The sequence below is a fragment of the Nuphar pumila genome, chromosome 14, assembly GCF_984573655.1.
Source record: "Nuphar pumila chromosome 14, dmNupPumi1.hap1.1, whole genome shotgun sequence".
In the NCBI taxonomy this organism is placed as follows: domain Eukaryota; kingdom Viridiplantae; phylum Streptophyta; class Magnoliopsida; order Nymphaeales; family Nymphaeaceae; genus Nuphar; species Nuphar pumila.
This window is the reverse complement of record NC_143262.1, coordinates 75,925,071-75,949,422: the sequence shown is the minus strand read 5'-3', so window position 1 is coordinate 75,949,422 and position 24,352 is coordinate 75,925,071. Positions and strand designations below refer to the sequence as shown.

The 24,352-nt window shown below is 38.5% G+C and overlaps 1 protein-coding gene across 1 annotated transcript; it reads right to left on the bottom strand.

Moving 5' to 3' along the window:
- Positions 1 to 3,515: 3,515 nt before the first annotated feature.
- Positions 3,516 to 20,296, bottom strand: HDA08 (histone deacetylase 8). Its single transcript, XM_089986629.1, has 3 exons — positions 19,955 to 20,296; positions 19,003 to 19,583; positions 3,516 to 4,183 (listed from the first exon to the last, which is right to left on the bottom strand). The coding sequence occupies exons 1-3, from the start codon at positions 20,229 to 20,231 to the stop codon at positions 3,872 to 3,874; spliced, it is 1,170 nt and encodes a 389-aa protein (XP_089842755.1). The 5' UTR covers positions 20,232 to 20,296; the 3' UTR covers positions 3,516 to 3,871.
- Positions 20,297 to 24,352: the final 4,056 nt, after the last annotated feature.

Genomic DNA, 24,352 nt, shown 5'->3' with positions numbered 1-24,352 from the left:
AAACTTAATGTCGTAGGAACCCCACAGTTTGACAGTACTAGAGAATACTGAATGGGGTTGGGTACATATTTTCTCAGTGTGGGATGCACTGCCTTGCCCGAATGGCATTTGAATATTCGACAAGTAATGGTTAGATAGTCAGACCTCTTTAGGACTATTGCTTATCATGGAAGACGGTGATGGTATAGTCGCGAGTGACACATATTTGATTATTAACAAAACAGTTCAAGGAGCCTCTCGTCACTCAAGAGATTTGAACATTGTAGTTATCCTTAAATATCTAAGGATTGAACCCAACTACTGTAGTAGAGGATGCATCTAAACTGGTCTGATAGGGTTATCCTGGTATGAGTTCTACCGCCCTACCATGGACAAGATCAACAAGCATCTGGGGTATCTAAAATACATAGAGTAATCAAGCCCCAGAACATCATGTTGATGCTGAGTCAAGCTTCATCTATGTACCAGGGAGTAAACCATTAATATCGAAACAATGCATTAGTTCTAGGTTCAGCGATGTATGAATGTATGAATGAATGGATGTTGTTCTGTCAAGTCCTGCATAACCTTGAGAAATGTGTTATGATCAGTATACTACTGGATCGATAAGGCAAAGACCTATATAGTATCTATATGACTAAGCTAAGATTGAGGGGCTCGCACTTGGATTCGTGAGATACAGATATGTCAAGTCTTGGAGACTTGAGCTTGATGTTCTAATTGAGACCTGAAAGAGTTCAATTGAGGCCTTGAAGAGGCTCACGCTAAGTTGTGGAGACTTGAGCAAAATGTTCAACTCGTAGTCCTGAGGAGGCTCTCGCGATATACGCTAAGTCATGGAGACTTGAGCAAAATGTTCAATTTGTAGCCTTGAGGAGGCTCTTGCGATATACGCTAAGTCGTAGAGACTTGAGCGTCATTGTTGCGAATTATGACCCTGAGTGGTGTATGTGTTGATACTTGTTTGAATGTGTGGATGAATGCTTACTTACTCGACCAACAATGGTCCTGACCTCGTTTAATGAGGATTACAGGTGTTAAACCTACGATGCAATATGCGGAGCAAGGCGTCATCGAGTTCTAGGGTTTCTTCACACAATGTTATATTGCTTCCTTTATAAAACTAAATGTTGATTTTCCAAGCAGTGAGGTTTGTAATAAACAAGTCATTTTGATAAATAAAACACCTTGGTGGTCAATGAGTGCTTGTCCACGTACCTGTGACTTGCCCAGAGTTTTCTAAAATCGACGACTCATTATTGTCTATTTTTCACTGCTAAAACCTTTCCTAAGTTTCGCTACAAAAAAAAATCTTCAAATTTTCAACCTACCTTTGTTTTGAAAATCCGGGGTGTTACAAATAAAAAATTGAAATTAAAAGTCATTCATAATTGATTTATTGTTAATAGTGTCAAATATATCCTACTCAGTACGTAAAAAATCCCTAAAATTCTAAGTTCTAATCAAAATCAAGTATTTATTCTTTATGTTTAATGTTAATTAATATATATAACACCCTAAAAGTATAATCCAAAATTCATGTCATTTAAACAAATACAAAATTGAAACCCTAATTTTGATGTCATCAATTATGCTAATCATGCATTTAGAATCATGTTTATTATTAACTAAAAAATACAAAAATACCTACATTAAATATTCATCTTATCTAAAACTAAATTAAAAATCTAAGCTATTCGAAAAAAATACAACAAACTCTAAATATTCATGCCATTTTGCAAAAAACTAAATAAAGACTGCAAACCTAGAAAACATCATTTATAGTTTTCATACAAAAGCTAATTAAAACAAAAAAAAATCACAAAATCTTCAAATTTCTAACTAAAATCAAGCATGTAGATAATGTCTAATGTTGATTGAAAAAAATATAAAAATAATTAATTAATATTCATCTAATTAAAAACCTAAATGCTAATTGAAAAAAACAAGTACAAAAAGCCTTAAACCCTAGTTATTAAAATAAAACTATTTAAGAAAAAATAAATTTAAAACCTAAATCCTAATCCTAACAAACAACATTCATAATTTCATATTATAATTGAAAAAAATCACAATAAAAAGCTTAATTCGATACCAATTAAAAAAAATACCAGAAACCCAAATGTCATGTGTGTGTCAATGCGCCAGAGGACGATGATGGGCCAATGGTGGATAGCCAAGCAGAGGAAGTTGCCATGTTCTGTTGGTTGTGGGGTCCGAGTGAGGAGGGGCCACCACACTACACATGCCACATGGCAACAACAAGATATATTTGTGAGGGCACTCATATTGCTATGGGTGAGCGTATAGAGAGGAGGACATCTTTCCTGAGATGAAAATCAGTGATGATATGATTGAAATACTTCAAGGTGCATAATACACCATGTGGGTACATTCAAATAAGGATGGCTGAACTGGATGAAGGCAGTTCAAGGAGGTAGGGTGCACACCATGAGACATGGCTGGTCCAGACTAACCTCCTGTGAGTTTGAATGTAGAGGGCCTGACCCCAAACTGTGTTAAATATTGAAACATATCTCAAGGGTTGGAGACTGTACTTTGAAAAGATAAACCTTTAGATTGGGTATGTTAAATGGATTGTAACCACAGTAGGACATGTCTAAGGGGAGCCTTAATCTCCCATGATAATAAAAAAAAGGTCTGCCTTCCTAGTAAAGCGTGACCTCGCGACTAGCATATTTCTACAGGAATTTCTCAATGACATTATAACCTAAGTTAGGGCCTAGCTAGGAAAAAAATTAACCATAGCCAGTCTGGATCCTTCAGGCCTGAACTGAGTCCATTCACAACCCTAGCCCCAAGGTTTGAAATCCTGGACAAGATCCGGGTTCAGTGCATCAAGGCTCATAAATCAAGAGCAATAGGATGGGTCCAAAGTTCAAACATAGATTACATGTCCACTAAAGTACCTAGCTATATTTTTGCAACAAGGACCATGTTTGGAAATGGAATTTTTTTCATAAAAAAAATAGAATATTCATATGAAAAATTTACACGGGAATTAGGCTTGTGAAAATTTTCACCATAGATAAAGAAAATTTTCTTTTCTTTTTTTTCCACTGGGGTTAGGCAGTCCCCTACCAGTTATACAACCATACCATTGGGATTCAAACTTGCATAGTCCCAACACAAGATGACGTGCACTAACTGCTCCTGCCAGACAAGCAGAGCGCCCCCCCCCCCCCACACACACACACAACAGAAAATTTTATATGTTGGATGTGAAAATAGTACACGTGAAAATTTGTCATATGAAAAAGTTTTCACTTGATTAGAGTAGCATTTTTTCACATACTGTACAAGATTTTCCTATCATTTTCCCACTTCTGAAGGTGGACAAAATGATGTCTTAACCCAGCAGCAGGTTTGGAAGATAAGCCAAGTACCTGATGCCACATCTCTTGAATATATCCTTCATGTTTCTGTTAACTCCAGATACACTCGATTTTGTACCACAGGCAGCATTTGATATATGACAACTTGACTTATGTCAACACCAACACCACTCACCATAATTTAGCTCATTAATCAACATGAATATCATCATAATCTACTATTTTATTTAAATACATGTAGCTCATAAACCAACATGAATATAACAATAATCTACTCTCTTATTTAAACACACAACATATACACATTTACAACCGCATAGACTTCCATTTTATTGTGATTCATTCGTTCATTCATTCATTCATTCACACACACACGCGCACAAGCACACATGCCAACACATGCACACACACATGCGTGCTATAAATGATTGCAAATGAAAGCCAGTAACACCACGCTTGCACCTCTACACCATGAAAGCCTGCAAATCCACGTTTGCACCTCTACACCAATGTGCTTACACATGCTTATCTTCTTGCAGGAATGATACATTCTTGCTCCAGTATTTCTTGATGGAGTCTATGACTTTAATGGACAAGACTTCATCTTCCGGATAGTGAGCAATGGGGTCTGAAAGGAGAGGAAGTGGAAGGTGAAGAACACCTTCTAGAGTTGCATGGACACAGAATGCTGAGTATGTGATGTGGTATCCTCCCTCCTGAACAATCAACAGTCGCCCATTGCACTGCATATTAGCCAGGTTGCGTAAAATTTCACCAATTCTCCGGTAGCCAGCCATTGTTAGACACTGCCGACCATTAGTGTCAAACTGCACTAGACGAAAAGCAAGTTAATTATGCCAAACCAGCTGTGCCCCTATTTGGTGCTTATTTTGTGAAAATAAAAAAGCCAGTTTAGCAATGATTTGACTTTGCAAGTAATTGCATTTACATTCCAAGTTAAAATGAAGCATGAGATAAAATTCATGGCATTTCCATTTGGTTGGTATGAAATACGCAGTGTTCAGAAGTTTCTCAATTTCAATACAAAAATTTTGTTTCAGTAAATAGTGCAGAGCCAGAACAAACAAGGACAACAACCACATTTTAATGTGTCCATCATACAGTAGTAATTATTTGTTGCAAATGATATTATAAAGGTTCAGGAAGAATTGAGCACAAGAAGGCTTCCCTGGAAAGGAGTACTGGGTACTTGACGTGGAATCTTGGCAGTGACCATGTAACAGCAATGTAACAGTAGGGCATAAGAATTGAGATTCAGCTTTCTGATTTTCATGTGTTAAAGCTTACATCACAGGGACGCACCATTCTGGCTGTGTGTCATCTGACACGCTATATGACACACTGACACATTTAATATTTCACTAAAAATGTATTTATTAAAATATCAAAAAATATATTTGTATTGATTAAAGTAATTTAAAAAATCTCTGTCCTCATGTCTTATTTTGCAAAAATAATTTCGAACTCACGTCTCAAATTCGTGCCACAAGTCGGGTTGTACCCATTTCTTTGTGATGTAGGTTAAAATACAAGCTAGGATAATATCAAAGGTAATATCTAAATAGGAAACCATGAAATATATTTTCAAGTACACCAAAAGATATTTAAAACAAAGTCTAACTGGTACTAACACATTTGTTCAACTGGTAACTAGTGCAATATTTGAGGATAACAATACAGTCTAATGCATTAGTCACATCAAAACTTTTCAAGACAAATTTTCATTTGATGTCACTATTGATTCTTAGCGGCACCTTGGGAATGGAATCAAAAATTGTTTTTGAGAATTGATAGCTTTTCCAAATCTTAAACCCATTTAGGCTCTTAAATATACCTAATGATACACAGCATTCCAAAGGAGGCATGGAATCTACAAAATAAGCTTGCAAATGCTTTTGGATTAGGCTTCCAAATTTTGATATAACTCCAAGGGTTGTGTTATCCTTGCTTACACCAGTAACTAATTATTGAACGATAATCTCCTCTGAGCTTGAAAACAATATTATAGTATCAGAGAAAAAAAATTATATATATATATATATATATATATATATATCAGGCGCCTAACCTAAAAGGAAAAAAAAAAAAGAGGACTTTAGTATGCTTTTTGTTGGGTCTGTCAGGGTTTCCACCGTCGGTCCGGAGTCACCGGCGTCTCAGCAACCACCAGATCCGTCGAAACCCTGCAAAGTAGAAAATATAAAACACAGCAGCATACCTAAGGTGGCCATTGCCGGAGGGCGGAGGACGTTTGCCGGAGAAGGGCGATCTTCAACTCAGCCGGTCTGCAGCCACCACAAACGCAGGCTTCCGAATGCAGACGGTGAGTCGACCTTCTTCCCTCCCTTACTGTTTTTCTCACAGTTTTGCACTGTCTTTGCACTGTCTCGGGTTGCTTATGAAACCCTGTATATATAGGTATAGGATGGGAACGGTTTGCATAACCGTTCCTCCTTTATCTATGCCAGTTTATCGGGATGGATCTGTGAAAATGTCTATGATAAGACAATACGCATACGAACACAAATAATATAGAAACGATGTGCACAAAGGCACTCTCACAACACTTGAACAAAGTACGCAAAAACGTAAAAATAATAAGCATGCACTATGGCATGTATTTCATATAAAGAACTGAATGCTTGAGACTCTCAAGCTTAGGGAAAACAAGAGGGGAATACCCCTATTTATACAAGAAGAAGGAGGTGCAAGGGGGCTCCCAAAGGAGTCGTTGGAGAGCCCCTAACGGTCACATTTGTGACCGTTGGGGGCCCCCAACGACTCTATTGGGGGACCCCCAATGCACCTTTTTGAAAAAAGGGAAAAAGAATAAAAAATAAAAATAAAAAAAGGTACAAAAAATAAAAAGGAAAAAAATACAGCATATTCCAAATGGAATATGCGCAAGAGGTGAAATTACAATTATACCCTTATCGGGTAATCAAAAAGAAAAATATATAAATATATATATTTATATAAATAGAAATACATATACATATAAATATTTATACGTATATGTATCTCTATGTATATAAGTATATATATTTATATTTACATCAATGAATTTAGGAGATACATTTTAACACCCCCCCCCCCCTCAAACTTACGGTGTGATAACCGCAAGTTTGTCAAGGAGGAAATGAAATCTGGGCGAACATAGAGCTTTGGTGAAGAAGTCGGCAAGCTGATACTCAGACATTACGTATGGTAGATCAATGACTTTCTTCAAGTATTCTTCTCTGACATAATGGCAATCCATCTCTATATGCTTTATTCGCTCGTGAAAGGTGTGATTCTTGGCAATATAAATTGCACTTTTGTTGTCACAGCACAGCTTTGTTGGTTCTTTGATAAATACTCTCATATCTTCCAGAAGACGTCGAATCCATACAATTTCCATGGTGGTAGATGTCATGGCTCTATATTCGGCTTCAGTGGATGACAGAGAGACCTTCTGTTACTTTTTACATCGCCATGAGATCAAAGACTCACCTAAGAAAACACATAAACCAGTGGTGGAGTGACGGTTACTAGGGTCACCTCCCCAATCTGAGTCAGTATAAGCAAGCAATTTCAATTCAGAAGACGAAGATAGAAATACTCCCTTATTCACAGTTCCCTTTAAATATCTGATGATGCGAAGCACAACACTCATATAAACGGTTGTAGGAGCGTGCTGAAATTGACTGGCGATGTGTATAGCATGTGACAAATCGGGTCGAGTGATGCTAAGATACATTAAAGAACCTACCAACTGCCTGTAAGGAGTAGGATCGGTTAGAGGAACACCGTCGTCAATCTTCATTTTTGCTCCCACAACTTCAGGAGTTTCACACACCTTGTTATCAGAAATACTTGACCTGTCAATAATCTCGCAGGCAAGTTTAGACTGAGATAGAAAATATCCACGTTGCGAATAGGCAACCTCAATCCCAAGAAAATATGTCAGAAAACCTAAGTCTGACATCTCAAATTTTGAAGTCAAGACGGACTTAATACCCTTGACTCCTTGAATATCATCACCTGTGATTAACATATCATCAACATAGAGCAACAAAATTACAATCCCTGCATTAGATTTTCTAGTAAATAAAGCAGTGTCAGTATAACATGAGGAAAATCCATTTTCCAGCATTACACTGGTAAACCTATCATACCAGGCTTTGGGTGCCTGCTTTAAACCATAGAGAGCCTTTCGAAGACGAAGAACTTTATCTTTAGGAATTATCATGCCTGGTGGGGCATCCATATATACTTCTTCGTTGAGATCACCATTTAAGAAGGCATTTTTAACATCCATTTGAAAAATATTCCAATTTTTAATAGATGCAATAGTAATGAGACACCTAACCGTAACCATCCGAGCTACAGGGGCAAAGGTTTCTTTGTAATCAATTTCATAGTCTTGCCCATACCCTTTAGCAACTAAGCAAGCTTTATACCTTTCTAGGGAACCATCGCTCTTAGTTTTAACTTTAAAGACCCATCGACAACCTATAGTTTTCTTTCCCATAGGTAGAGTTTGAAAATCCCAAGTTTCGGCCTTTTTAAGAGCATCAAGTTCACTTTGCATGGCCTCTTGCCATTCTATACATATTTTTAGCTTCTTCAAAATTTCTTGGCTCAAAATAAGAGTGAATGGCACTTAGACAAGCCCTATATCGGGGTGAAAACGAATCAAAAGAGACAAAACGAGTTGGAGGTCTTCTATTCCTTTCAGATCTTCTATGGTCAAGAGGGGTGGAAAGCTCACTATATTGATCAATAGCACTTCTAAAGGTGTCTTGGTTTCTACGAGAGTAGGTTATAGGATCACTTGGAACTCTACTTTCTGGTTCATTGGGTGAATTATGTTCACCAATGTCTCCATCATTTTCCTCATCATGGTTTAATGATACATCATCATCACTAGATATGTCATCATTACTAGACAATAAGTCGAATAAGGAATAATCAAAATTTTCTTGTTAAGAAACATTTTTTTCAAAACCTCTTTCATTTTCTAAAAAAGTTACATTTCTAGAGACATATAATTTATCATCTCGAAGGTCATAACAACGAAAACCTTTTTGAGTTTCGGAATAACCAAGAAAGGCACAAGGAATAGCCTTGGGAGAGAGTTTGTCATTCTTATCCATAAGTATGAAACACTTATATCCAAAGACTCTTAACCTATTATAATCAGGTTCGATCTTATGTAGTAACTCGAAGGGAGATATTTTTCCTAATAACCTAGATGGTAAGCGATTTATCAAATAAACAGAAGCAAGAGCTGCTTCAGCCCAAAAAATTTTAGGAATATTTTGAGATATAAGGAGAGTCCTAGTGGTCTCGATAATGTACCAATGTTTTCTTTTAGCTAACCCATTCTGTTGAGGTGTCTTAAGACAGGACCTTTGGTGAACAATACCCTGATCCTCAAGATATACCTTAAATTGATTGGAGAGATATTCTCCTCCAGAGTCACTTCTAAAAATCTTTATGTTACTGTTGAATTGGTTCTTAATCATTGAATGAAAATTTTTAAAACATGAAAACACTTCATGTTTAAACTTAAGAAAATATATCCACGAATATCTGGAAAAATCATCCACAAATATTACGTAATAAGAAAAACCTCCTTTTGAAACAACAGGTGCAGGTCCCCAAACATCCGAATGAACAATTTCGAAAGTTTTAGAAGAGAACATAGTTCTTTGCTCAAAAGGTAAACTTCGCATTTTTCCAAGAATACAGTCATTACAAGAAAATGAGCTTTTACATAGGTCTTTTGCAAAATGTAAGTATGATAGCTTGGTGATATTAGGATGACCAAGTCTTTTGTGCCACACATTTATATCTTTATGTCGGGCAACATTACACAAAACTTTTGGAACTTGAAGAGATTCCATATAATATAAATCTCCGCTTCTAAAGCCTTCCCCAATCAATTTCCCGGACTGACTATCCTGTATTAAACATTTATCACAAGAGAATTTAATATCACAACCATGGTCTGTAAGTTGAGAAACAGAGAGGGGATTTAAGTTTAGTTTAGGTATAAATCTGATTTTTGGAATAAAGAACTCTTGAGTTTCAAAATTACCTATTCCTTTAATTTCAAGAGAGGTTCCATCCGCAGTGGAGACATAAGATGGGGAACCATTTTTTGAGTAATCGGAAAGTGAAAAAATGTTTGGGGACATATGAAAGGATGCACCGAAGTTCAAAAGCCAAGAGATTTTACCTAGAGAAGAAGAAGTGGACACGGCCGCACCGGAGGTAGATCCCTTGAAAAGAGGTTGAAGAGCTTCCACTATTTGATTTATAGAGAGGGTCCCACTTGAAGATGCCTCCTCTTTCTGTGGTACACCAGTGGTAGCCATGGCTAGGAGCTTCTTCCATTTGGGACAAACGGGTTTGATATGCCCCGGTTCTTTACAAAAATGACAAATAGTTTTGCTATAGTCCATTTTCCCTCTTTGTCCACCATTTTCTCCTTGATTTTGAAATTTAAAGTGAGGGGGACGATAGGTTCTTACATTGTTTCCGGGTCTTGATATGGCATTAACTATTTTCTTCAATACTACAAGGAACCGCAAGAACATTTGGTCCTTGTTTACATAAATTCATACGAGTCTCTTCACCACTTAATTTGGTGAGAACATCTTCAAGAGAAGGAGGATAAAAGGAGGAAAGAATAGATGACCTTATTTGCTCAAATTCGGGCCTTAGCCCATTCAAAAAGTTGAAGAACCGATTTTCTTCAAGTTGCTTATGACGAAGCTCAATTGCCTCTCCACTCCATTTTGGTTCAAGCATTGCAAGCTCATCCCAAATAGAGGAAAGATCGGCAAAGTATTCCCTAATCGTCATTTCACCTTGGGTAAGGGAAATAGCCTTCTTTTGAAGGTAGTATTTATGAGAGAGATCCCTTGATGTGTACATTTTTTCAAGATAATGTCAAGCTTCCGATGCCTTTTTGAATTTAATAATGTTGGCACTGATCTTAGTCTCCACGGATGAGAAAAAACATGAAAGAATCTTGAAATTCTTCATTTCCCATTCATCGTGCTTCTTGGAGTATTCTTCAAGGGCTTTGGTTTTTTCTTCTCCCTCAAGAACCTTGATTTCGCTTCCATTTACCACGGTAATCTTGGGTTCCAGTTCCGGAATTGTACCAAGTACATATCCCCATAGGCCCTTCCCTTTTATATGAGCCTCCATATTTCCGGCCCAAACATGATAGTTGGACCCATTCAATTTGAAACCAAGAGCAAAATGGGACTCTTTTTCGCCCATTAGAGAGTAAAGAGGTAGAGGAAAAAGCGTACCAACACAATATTTCCAACACCAACTTTGCACAAGATTCTTCTAAAATATTTGAGAAGAAAGATCCACCACTTCAAACTTCAAAGATCGAAAGGCACGTTTTTCGAGGCACTCGAAAATGGAGAATCCCACGATCTTCAATAATCAACCTTGCTTTGATACCATGTGAAAATGTCTATGATAAGACAATACGCATATGAACACAAATAATATAGAAACGATGTGCACAAAGGCACTCTCACAACACTTGAACAAAGTAAGCAAAAGCGTAAAAATAATAAACATGCACTATGGCATGTATTTCATAGAAAGAACCGAATGCTTGAGTCTCTCAAGCTTAGGGAAAACAAGAGGGGAACACCCCTATTTATACAAGAAGAAGGAGGTGCAAGGGGGCTCCCAAAGGAGTCGTTGGGGGCCCCCAACGACTCTATTGGGGGACCCCCAATGCACCTTTTTGAAAAAAGGGAAAAAGAATAAAAAATAAAAATAAAAAAAGGTACAAAAAATAAAAAGGAAAAAAATACAGCATATTCCAAATGGAATATGCGCAAGAGGTGAAATTACAATTATACCCTTATCAGGTAATCAAAAAGAAAAATATATAAATATATATATTTATATAAATAGAGATACATATACATATAAATATTTATATGTATATGTATCTCTATGTATATAAGTATATATATTTATATTTACATCAATGAATTTAGGAGATACATTTTAACAGGATCATCCTTTGATGTGGGGTGTTTCCACATCGTGGATAACCACCACGTTTTACGTGGTGGTTAATCCAACATTCTCCCACTTGATCCTACGATAAACTCTTTAACCAGAAAACCTTATGGGAATAACTTGATGAATAGAATGGCCTTTTTATTCTATTCTATAGGTCTTTAGTTGAATCTATAATCCTTATAAGATTAACAACAACCATAATGAGAATCAAAAACTGAAAGTGATCACTTTATTTATGTGCATATGTCAAAAAAAGTTTAACAATCTCATCCTCATTACATGTTCGGAATATAATTCCGGTGCTAGCCCTTTAGTAAGAGGATCAACGATCATCTCTTTGGTACCAATATTGACAATATGCACTAAATGATTCTCCGTCCTTTCTTTAACAACAAAAAACTTCAATTCCATATGCTTACATGAGGTAGTACTTTTGTTGTTGTTCGAAAAGAACACTGCAGCTTCATTATCACAGTAGACCTTCAGTGGCTTCCTAATGGAATCGACCACCTTTAACTATGATATGAAGTTCTTTAACCATATAGCCTGCGAAGTAGTCTCGTACAATGCCATGAATTCTGCTTTCATGGTGTGAGCAACAGTGGTCGTCTGCTTCCCACTCCTCTAAGAGATCGCGCCCCCAGCAAGTAAGAAGACGTACCCAGTAGTAGACTTTCTACTATCAAGGCATTCTCCTAAATCCGCATCTGAGTATCCAATGACCTTGAGGTGATCAACTTTATGATACGTTAACATATAGTCTTTTGTCCCTTGCAAGTACCACAAGACTTTTTTGGCAGCCTTCCAATGGAGTAAACCTGGGTTAGACTGAAATCTGCCAAGTACCCCTACTGCAAAAGAAATATCTGATCGAGAACATGTCTGTGTGTACTGCACGCTGCCAACAACTGATGCATATGGATAAGCACTCATTTGTGCTTTGTCAATATCCTTCTGTGGACAATCCTTTAGGCTCAGTTTGTCACCCTTTGATATGGGTGTAGAACTAGGAGAACAATTCTCCATCCCATATCGCTTTAACACCTTGTCTATATAGGATCTCTGAGAGAGGCCTAGAACACCTTTTGCTCTGTCTCGACGAATCTCAATGCCAAGAACATAAGCAGCATCACCCATATCTTTCATATCAAAATGTGATGCAAGAAACTGTTTTGTCTCTGAAAGTAACTTTATACCGTTGGTTGCAAGTAAGATGTCATCCACATACAATATCAATATAATGAACTTACTCCCACTTTCCTTAAGGTATATACACTGATCAATAATGTTTTCTGTAAACCCAAAAGTCACAATGACTTGGAAAAATTTAATATACCACTGTCGGGAGGCCTGTTTAAGTCCATATATTGATTTGTTAAGCTTGCATACCAAACGATCATCTTCAGAGAAACCAAGAGGTTGTTCCATGTATACCTCTTCATTCAGATCTTCGTTGAGGAACGCTGTTTTCACATCCATCTGATGTAGCTCTAAGTCATAATGAGCTACGAGGGCCAAAATTATCCTCATTAACTCCTTAGTTGAGATAGAGGAAAATGTCTCATTATAGTCAATTCCCTCCATCTGTGTGAATCATTTAGCAACCAATCTTGCCTTATGTCTCTCTATGTTACCTTTGGAGTCTCTTTTGATCTTAAAGACCCATTTACACCCTACGAGTTTTACTCCTTTAGGTAACTCGACAAGATCCCACACTTGATTTTTAGCCATAGAGTCTAACTCTTCTTTCATGGCTTCTATCCAGTGCGAAGATTGTTTGCTTTCAACAGCTTCCATAAAAGTCAACGGGTCATCATCTATATCTATGAAATTACCAGGCTCCTGAAGGTATACCACATAATCCGAATGTATGACAGATCACCTAATCCTTGTGGATCTCCAAACAGATCGTTCTTCAGGTTCAGATTGAACCTGATCATCCTGTTCGTTCTCTTCTGGATTGTCCACAATAGGTTCACTTTGAATTTGTACATTAACAACCGAATGATCAACCACATCATCATTAGGAATAATAATATGGTATCTTTCGATGTTTTCCTTAACAGGTGATGAAACTGGATCTTGTTCTTCCTCAAAACCAAGGCTTTGAAGTGCACTTAATCCTATTGAACCATCTTTTAGGAATTTAGCCTTATCCGTTTCAATAATCTGTGGTGAATGAGATGGGCAATAAAACTTGTATCCTTTTGATCTTTCTGGATAACCAATGAAATATCCACTAGTTGTTCTTGGATCAAAGGCTTTAATGTAGGGCTTATACAGTTTAGCTTCTGCAGGACATCCCCATATGTGCATATAAGACAGTGATGGTTTCCTACCTGTCCACAGCTCGTAAGAAGTTTTAGGCACAGATTTCGTAGGAACCTTATTCAAAATAGCACTGCAGTCCTTAAGGCTTCACCCCACAACTTTATGGGAAGCGTTGAATAATTCAATATAGCTCTGACCATTTCCTTAAGCATATGATTTCTCCTTTCAGCTGCACCATTCTGATAGGCACTACCAGGCATGGTATATTGAGGCACAATGCCTTCCTCTATGAGAAATCGCGCTAATGGTCCTTCTCTTTGCCCCATCTCAGTAAATCTACCATAATATTCGCCACCTCTATCAAACCTGACTATCTTAATAACATTATCGGTTTGTTTCTCTACTTCTTTCTTAAATTCCTTAAACATCTGAAAAACATCAGATTTTTCAAAGATCAAGTAGAGATACATATACCGAAAATAGTCATCAATAAAGGTGACAAAATATTTTTCGCCTGTGTAACAAGGGGAAAAAGGTCCACATACATCCGTATGGACTATTTCTAATATCTCACTGTTGCGTTTGACACCCTCTTTATATGTGTTTGTATGCTTAGCCTTTATGCAATCAACACATGGGTCATTGTCGGTAAAATCTAGAGATTTCAAGATCCCTTCATTTACGAGTCTCTTTATTCTCTTTTCAGATATATGACCCAACCTTTGATGTCAAAGCATGTAAGATTTATCATCAGCTATTTTCAAGAATATGTAATAAATTACATTCATGAGAAACAAATGACAAATTACCTCTCTTTTCCAACCACTTTTTGTACTTTATGCAATCTGCTTTCCTGTGTCCCTTCTTCTTGCAAAAGAAGCACCTTATGAGAGTAGAGTCAGATTGCTTGTCTTGGGATGTCTTATCCTCTGTTGGCTTCTTCCTAGCATTTCTCTTAACTGCATTCTTCATGGGTCCTACCTTGGATGCATGAGAAGCCATATGTGCACTTTGCGCCTTCTCTATTTTCAATCTTTCTTCTTCTTCAACACACTTCGACATAAGTTCATTAAATGTCTATTCATCATTATGTGTGTTGTAAGAGATTTTGAAAGGTCGATATTCCAAAGGTAAGGATGTTAGAACTAAATGCATTAGGAAAGAATCAGAGATGGTGAGCTTCATGTCATTTAGCTGAGACGCTATGTTCCTCATCTCCAAAATGTGCTGGTGAATGTTTCCCCCTCCAGTATATTTCACAGATATAAGTTTAGACATCAGGGTACTGACTCTAGCCTTGTTTGAACTCACAAACTGTGCTTTAATGGCACTGAGGAATTCCTTCATTGTTCTGCATTGTGGGATAGCACTGCGAATATTCTTAGACACTTTAAATTGCAAAAGCAACAGGCTAAGCCTATTCGAGCGCTCCCACTTCTCAAAAGCAATCTTTTGACCAGCAGTGCTCTGATCAGTGAGGGCAGTGGGTTCATCTATCCTTAGGGCCAGATCTAGATCCATATACCCTAATGTAAAAAGAACAGTTTCTTTCCAATCACTAAAATTTGATCCATCTAGAAAAGGTATATAGCTAGAGCCATATAAAATCACAGAACTAGAAACTGCATGACAAAAAGACATGTATCAAGAAGCATTCGTACGAGACTAAACTTTAATGGAAAAAGCAAAAGAATAAAGGCGCTTGATATGCTTATTTCCAAGCGAGTGAAGGCGGTCATCGGAGTCCTACTTTGGTAAAAGCTCCGACACGCAAAACCATTTCGCCTACCGACCATATTCGGTAAAACTAAGGTTCTTATGAAGATAGCCCATCAACACAAGGTACCTTTGGATACTCATGTGTGATGTATCTCGACACATTTATCTTATTCTACCCTACTTAAATTTCAAACACGATAAAACTACCTTTGGGTCGTCTATCGTTTCATGAATCTAAGTATAATGTGCATATTGGCTTAAACTGTATGATAATATAAAATTCAATGGTGACATACGTGTATTCAGTCACTTTGGTCACATAAAAACACTAAGTCATCTAACTATCCTTAATGCCAATATGCAAAACAATATCTTAAAATGGTCCGTAAACCGAATGAACCAATCATATGACCCTCGAAATGGTTCGAAAACTAAAAGAACCAGTCATATGAATCATGAACCGGTCTTAAAGCACTCTGAACCGGTCTGAAATGACCTCGAACCGGTCATTTAAAGGTTCGAACCGGTTCTAAACCTTATGAACCGATGTTAATAATGAACAAAAGTTCATAAAAACCCAATGACCATATGCTAAAATACCTGTATTTTCTTATATTTAAGAAAACAAAGTCTTAGCATCTCGGAACTGGTGAGAAACTGGAAAGAACTGGCCAAAAACGGCTCTGAACCGGTCCTGAAAGGGTTCGAATCAGACCCTGATCCGGTTCAGGCTAAATAGTGCCTGGATCCTACTGGATTCGGGTCAGAAAACTCGGTTTAACTTGATCCGGGTCAGACCCGGTACAAAACCAGATCTGGGTCTGACCCGGTAGCTACCAGATCCAGGTCTAGCCCGGAGTTTAATCGGATCCGGGTCTAGCCCGGAGTTTAATCGGATCCGGGTCAGACCCGGTATTTGCTTTATCCGGGTCGACCCGGTACGTACTGGATCCGGGTCTGACCCAGGGTTTACCTTATCCGGGTCGGACCCAGTACGTACTGAATCCGGGTCTGACCCAGTGTTTACCTTATCCGGGTCGGACCCGGTACGTACTGGATCCGGGTCTGACCCGGTGTTTACCTTATCCAGGTCGGACCCGATACGTACAGGATCCGGGTCTGACCCGATGTTTATCTTATCCGGGTCGTACCCGGTACGTACTGGATCCGAGTCTGACCCAGTGTTTACCTTATCCGGGTCGGACCCGGTACGTACAGGATCCGGGTCTGACCCGGTGTTTACCTTATTCGGGTCAGACCCGGTACGTACTGGATCCGGGTCAGACCCGGTGTTTACTTTATCCGGGTCGGACCCGGTGTTTACCTTATCCGGGTCAGACCTGGTACATACTGGATCCGGGTCAGACCTGGTACGTACTGGATCCGGGTCTGACCTGGTATTTACCCGAAAAAAAAAAACGAATCCATTATAAAACAAGAAAACGCGAAATAGGGTTTTCGCGTTTTCTTCTCCGGTAGCAAAGAGAAAGAAATGGCCGCCGCCGGCGACCAACACCACTGCCTGCCGACGACCAACGCCAGATTCTGGCGACCTACGCCGCCTGCCTGCGACCCTCGACGCCGCTCCTGATGGCGTTTCTTCTCCGGCAAAAGCAGCCATCCGCCGACGAATACGGGAAAACCGTAGAAGCCAAATCTGGCGACTCAATAGTCGTCGGCGATGGTTCTTGCAGCTTTTTAATGGCGAATGGAGAAGGGAAACGCCGGCGGTGTCCTCGCCGACAAAAAACCCCCCCCAAAAAAAAGAGGTAACACAGGATTTTTATTTTTTTTTATTTGATCTGCCTGTTTGTCGCCCAATGGCGACAGTCGCTGGCTTCCGGCGACCAGCAGCAGTGTCACCCCACGGTGACCTGCTTTGTTGGACAACCAAAAGGCACACCCTACAGCGGATGCATGGTGTGGGTCCATAACCCATTGTTGGGTCCGTCGAGGTTTCCACCGTCGGTCTGGAGTCACCGGCGTCTCAGCAACCACCAGATCCGTCGAAACCCTGCAAAGTAGAAAATATAAAACGCAGCAGCATACCTGAGGCAGCCATTGCCGGAGGGAGGAGGACGTTTGCCGGAGAAGGGCGATCTTCAACTCAGCCGGTCTGCAGCCACCACAAGCGCAGGCTTCCGAATGCAGACGGTGAGTCGACCTTCTTCCCTCCCTTATTGTTTTTCTCACAGTTTTGCACTGTCTTTGCACTGTCTCGGGTTGCTTATGAAACCCTGTATATATAGGCATAGGATGGGAACGGTTTGCATAACCGTTCCCCCTTTATCTATGTCAGTTTATCGGGATGGATCATCCCTTGATGTGGGGGTGTTTCCACATCATGGATAACCACCACGTTTTACGTGGTAGTTAATCCAACACTTTTATCATGTGAACACAAAAGAGTTATATACTCTTCTGCCTTCACTGGTCATTGCTAACATCAGCTTCTGATAGCATCAAGTAATCTTTTAAATATTAAAAAATAAAAGGAATCAAAATTCTTGTCTGTTTGATCTTTTCATCTTTCCCACCTTTATGTTTTTCATCCAGGCCTGTTCATTCAAAACTGCACTAGAAAACATCGATAATAACTCACAATTTCCTAAATCTATTCATGTGAAGATGAATCTGTGTTTATAGTTGGGGGCAATTTATCCGCCCTATTTATAGTTTTTGATCTACTACCACAAAGAAAGCTCAAGTTTCTGCTTCTTTCAGTCTTCTAATTTTTAAGCTTCCTTATATAGCTTTCATTCTTTCTTGGTTTTGCTGAATGATACCTGAAGCTCTTCCTTTCTTTCTACCCTTCATAGCAGCTCTTCAACTTTATTACATGACTTCCTTGATCCCATTCAGTTTTGCCAATGATCCTCTCTTTTCTTATCCACTTTGTCTGATCTTGTCTGTCTTGCAATGACAGAGAATAGAGCTACAGTGATATAGTTGGTGTCCACATTCAGAAATCTTATAGAAAAGCTCTAGTGCTTCAATGCACAGGTTTCTTAATCCTTGAGATTGATCATGTGTGTTTCTTTCCACGTCAAATTGTCACACAAAAAACTAGGCTGATAAGATTTGCATTACACCTTTATGGAATGTAAACATTGCGGATAAACTATGATTAGGTTTCTATACAAATGCTCTTACAGTTGCACCCAGGGGAACAAAAATGGATGTGTAGAGATTTTGCAGGCTGATTTGTAAAACATCTGCTTTTTGCAGGACTTGACAACATAAAATATGATTGAAGTCATATTAGATTTTGCTTCAAGATGTTGCTCTCCAGACAAATAATATTCCAAACACAGAATCATGCCACTCCAAGAACTGGAGTTGCGTTGCAGAGGTATCTTTTGCGCTTGGATGAAACTAATTTATTTGTCGCGTGACTGTTGTTCTAGCTTAATGATCTATGTTAGTGGGTTAAATACTAAATTTTGAATCCCCAAGCCAACATACAATTTAATATACCACCTAAGTCCTAGAAGGGAACAAAGCCTCTACAATCAGTCTAATAAAAATTTCAACTAAAAATATAAACAAAGTCAAAATAGGACATGAGAGTTGAACTCACCGCACTAGAATCTTGGCCAATGACCATGACTATTAGTGCTGGATCGAATTTGTTAATAGCTGGCGTAACCAATTCCATCATGGCATATTCATAACCCTTATCTCCTGTTCCATTTGGTAAGGGTATATTTAAATTAAAACCCAGCCCTTCACCTTCACCTAACTCATCAATGGAACCACTCTGTGGATGGGATGGTCCCCATGAACCATGCACCATATGAAGGGATACTGTGAGGACATTACTTGAGTTGTAGAATCCTTCTGCTGTTCCATTTCCATAATGGACATCAATGTCAACTACGGCAACTCGTTTGCAACCAGAATTTAGTGCCAACTGAACTGCAAGACCAGCATTGTTTAGAAAGCAATATCCATCGGCCTGCGAAGGCTGAGCATGATGACCCGGTGGACGCACCAGCGCATATGCAATATTTCCATGTCCATCCAGTATGTGCTGCATTGCTGAAAGTGTGGTTCCGGCAGCAACAAGTGCAGCATCAAACGAGCCAGGTTTCAGAATGGTGCCTTCACAGAGTTCCCTGCCACCTGCTGCATCAGCTTCCTGAAGATTCTTAATGTAGCCTGAAAATCATTCCATAACGTTAAAATACAGATTATGGAAATGAAGTAAAATGGTTTCACAAATTTATCAAAAGAAAATGATTGACCCTAACCAGCTGCCAACGAGTTGTTACCATAACAAAAGACCAGGATGATCCGAATAATGCACGGCTGAGAAAAGGATATAGCATATTTCTTGGCAAAGGCAGTTTATGTGCATATTTTGGATTTTGAAACAAGAACCATAATGGCTTGTATCACTACAAAATCCAATATGGGCAGTCACCTATCCTCATTAGTTGGATCAGAAGCCACCACCCCTTCATTTTTAGGACACCCCATCCAAACAAAAGAAGGTGGAGAGATAGAGGAAAAGGGGGCTGGATGGATACCTGGGGTATGGAAGGAGAGCAATTCTGGGATGAGGGCGGGTCTGCCAGGGTGCCAGGAGATGAAGGGGCGGATGGGTCCCTTGGTTAGGATGGAGACCATGTTCCTCACACGGTCGGCGTTCTCCGGGTGCTTGTCGAGCACCTCCAGGAATCCAGGGTCCCAGAGCGTGTCGAAGACGCCGGTGCCGGTGTCGTGGGCCAGCATGCGGTCGTCCCAGAAGACGTGTGCCACCACCTCCCCTTGATGCTGCTGGTCCTGCTCTTCCCCGGAAGCCATCGCACCCCTCCTCGCCACGCGCGGGGAAAGATGCCCTCTCTCTCTCGTTGGCTACTCCGTTTCGTGAAAAGATCAGGTGAACCTGATCACCCTCCATCTTGGGACAGCGCCTGTCAGTTGTGGGGCCCAAGGCTTGATGGAGGGCGATCTGGTGCTTAGTGCACAAATTTTTTTGCCATATAATTGCACCCGATCCGGACTCCTCCGTTTTTGTGCTCTTTGAAGGCTCGATTCTCTATTCTGAGACTCATGATTCTATCCGAGTCAGACGCGTCCCCTCTTTCACTGTTTGATGGCTTGTTATTTGAAGAATCGGTTCTGATACTGGGGCGATTCGCCGAGTTTGGGTAATTAAAAGACTCGGTTCTCTCTCTCTCTCTCTCAAGTTTGTAATCGTCTTTAAAGACTCGGTTCTGGGAATGAAAACCAACGAGGTAGACTCGCTCTGTCACTTCTGTTGCATGCGACACAAGACTTGCCAAGTAGACTCTGAATGTTTGTAGTGTACAAGAAAATTTGAGGATTCAAAACCATAACCATTTTGGCAAAACATGTCCACACCCCCGACTAGTTCTCACAATAGATGAATATGGCTTGGGTCAAGCTTGACCAAAGCCTGTATTTGGGTTTTGAATCTAAACAAACTTGAATCTCGTAGTAATGGTTCATATTTAGTTAAGATCTGAACTTCTGTGGTATTGGACTTGCCGAAAACAGGTAAAATCTATTGGCTTTTATGTGGAACAAGTGGGTCAGTTCATTTTTTTGATCGGATGAAGGAAATTGCACCCAAAAGGTTTTAAAATATAAATAAAGCTTTAAAAATAGATTTTTTAAAAGTGTGGGTGTTCGGTTTGCAAGATAATCGCATTTCCTTCCCGAATGGTGAGGGCTCAACTCCAACAAGATCGCAGATCCTCATATTAGATCTTCGATTATTCAGGTGTGTATCCTGGAATGAAAAAGTGAGACTTTGATGGTGCTAGGCACCAGCAAAACTCATAAAACGCATGAAAAACAAGACAAAATGTGAAACATATGATAAAGTTAATCTAAGAAACAATAGATGAAACAAATGAAAAAACACAAACAAGTGAAATAAAGAAAGTGAGAGCTCACCATGGGCTTAGGCAGCCCTCCTAGGACACTACTCTCACAAAGCTTTCATAGGGTTGAGGCTCTATGGGTTTGGGTTTAGTAGGGTGGATCTAGTAGGCTAAGGAAATGACTTAGAACTAGTTAAACTGAGCAAGATGGTTTAACATAATAGGGTAGTGCAGCAGGTCTCCTTACTCTAGTTCTAGATGGCTAAAATAAGAGGGGGAAGCCTTATTTAAGGAGTTTGAGGTAGATCTTGGATCTTGGATGTAAGGTTTGGGTTTCATTATCCAAATTTGGTTGTTGCACAATTAGCTGAAAAAAATAGGTGGTAGGCCTTGATTGGTTGGACTAATTTCTTAGGGGCTAAGACTTCATTTTGAGCATGCTTGGAGGTCAAGGAAGTGAAATTGGAAGGCTTGGATCGTGTAAATCCAGGCTTAGGATAGGCTAACAAGATTGAATTCTTTTTTTTATGGTTTAAGTTTTACCATTTTTATCATATATTCTAAAATATAGCTAATATTAATGTGATTTTTTTTTTATGTATAGCTAACACATTTTTCTTCAACTTTTATTTTAAGCTCAAGATTAAAAATATATATTTTTTTAGATAAAAAATGCATTCTAAGTGAGGCTCAACTGAAAATTGGGATCGGTTTTGGACAAACTTGATTATTTTGGACATAAATCCTTCACTGGTTGTCTAATTCTAGTGAATTTTGTTTTCTAGAAGATAACATGTTTTAGAACATTTGACCTTTTGGGTTAAAATGTTATCTCATGGGATAAAATTATATTAAAAATCAATTATGCCTTGTTTTAGACCCAAAAGAACCCGTTTGAGAAATCCAATCCAAAATTTAATTTATCCATGATTCAAATGAATTAAAATTGAGGTGTCTATAAAATGCTCTTTTTTATTGTCAAGTGTAGCAGTCAATAACAAAAAAGTAGATACACTATTATTAGAAGACAAAAGTTGACATTGACATCATTTTTTGTAAAAGTCTTACAAAAAGATATGACATGATGACAAATGTGAGCTTTATAGCTTAAGGCATGTATGTGTTCTATGATATTGTTTCATTTGAGCAAGAGGTGTTGACCAAATTACTCTAAGTCAAAGATGAAGTTAATACCTTGTTTTACATGAGGGTTTTCTCTTGAACTCCGTCTGGTGAGTAGAAAGTCTTTGCTAAACGAGGCCAAGCAAAAGAAGTGTCTTATCAGATAAGATTGTATCGATAAATGGTGGACAAGATTTTGAAAGATAAAGACTTATTTTAAAAAAGATGATGTCAAAGATAATCTTTAAAAATACTTGCACTTTTGATAAAAACATGACTCATGTGTCTAATTTACATGGAAAATGAAGATAGATATGAACTTAACAATTGGGTAGCAGACTTTTGGTAGACAGCCTATGAACCTAATGTCCAACTATCTAGGTTAAGAGGATCTTAAGATAGACTTGATAGGCTTTTCTAATGAGACAATTGGGCTCCAAAAAAACTATGCCAGTTGCAAAGAAAACTTTAGTAAAATATAGAAAATGCATGAAAATACATGACATGTTAATCATGATGAGATGATTTGATTGATCCTTTTTTTTATCAAGATAATCATGAAGCAAGTCCTTCAAACAAATTTTATGATTCATGAAAATTCAACTTTTAAGAAAACAATGTAAAAGATGCTTGATCTTAGCGAACTCGAAATCCATGTTAGATCTTTGACAAAATAAGGTATATTTGACAAAATGCATTGCCAAATATTCCTTACTCTGTTCAATTTTTCAAGGTGGGAGGGACTTGTCAACGACCAATCAGTCTGAAAATAAGGGTGACCAGGGATGAAAACATGACCTAAGACATGACAAAAATCATAATAAACAGAAACTAGTAAATTACGACACTAAGTGGCTAAACGATAAATGAGAATAACAACACTACCATCGTCCAAACAGAAATAAAGATTGGCAATTAGGTGGGGTAATTTATCAAATAATGTAAATAAAATAACCCAACTAAAAATCTGAACCTAATAAGTCCAGCCAGGTCGTTGGGGCATTTCACCAAACAATTGATGTGTGTTCCACAATCAGACTACTAATAACATTTTTTTGCCTAAAATCCAGCCACAAATTTCATAAAACCCTAAAATATAATACTAACAATTAATTCAACAAATATAGAAATCAGATTCCACTTAAAATCAATATAGAATAATTGAATAACACGTTGGAATCAGTCTATGTGCCTAACAATGCATATAAGTCTACATGTAACAATGTCAACAATGAAGAAGAATAGGTGTTGACCAGTAATGGAAAAAACACCCTTAGCTCTGGCGATGAAGTTGCTGGCCAAGAATTCTTTCACGCCCTTAGCTCCAACACAACACATAGATAGACCAACAACTAGCCGATAGACAGCTTAAATGTGAAGGGGAAACTCCACTGGTAAGATTGAAAAGAAGTTGTTGTCCTTCACGTTGGGGCTGAAATAGGTTGCGATGGAGAGGCCCCAACTTTCTTTGTTTTGGGGATTTGGGCCGCTGCCCCTTGGACCCAATAAAAGGATCCAAGGTCCAACAACTAGTTGGACGCCTAATGGATTTACATGGTCCCCAACAGCTAGTTTGAGAACTCAAGGAGATTCAAAACAAGGCACATATCCAAATCCAAAAATAAAAAAAATACCCAAATAACCCACTACACCCTCCAATAGCCTAAATGGGTCCTAATAGGCAACTGAAACTAGATTCGGGTGTATGGAGAGAATTCGAAAAAACCTAAATTTAATTTTTTTTGCTATAAAAATTATAAATGTTTTCTTAAGGCTACAAAAGTAGTTTTCAAACAAAAATAATATCTAGAATTGCCAAAGTAAATTCTAGAAGCTCCAAAATAGTCAAAATAGCATTTTTTGTCCTGCAAGGTTGTTTCAAGCATGACATAAGCTTGGCTCTTGTATTTGGGCTCGATGGTACTTGTTTCTCCAATGTTCTTCAATATGACC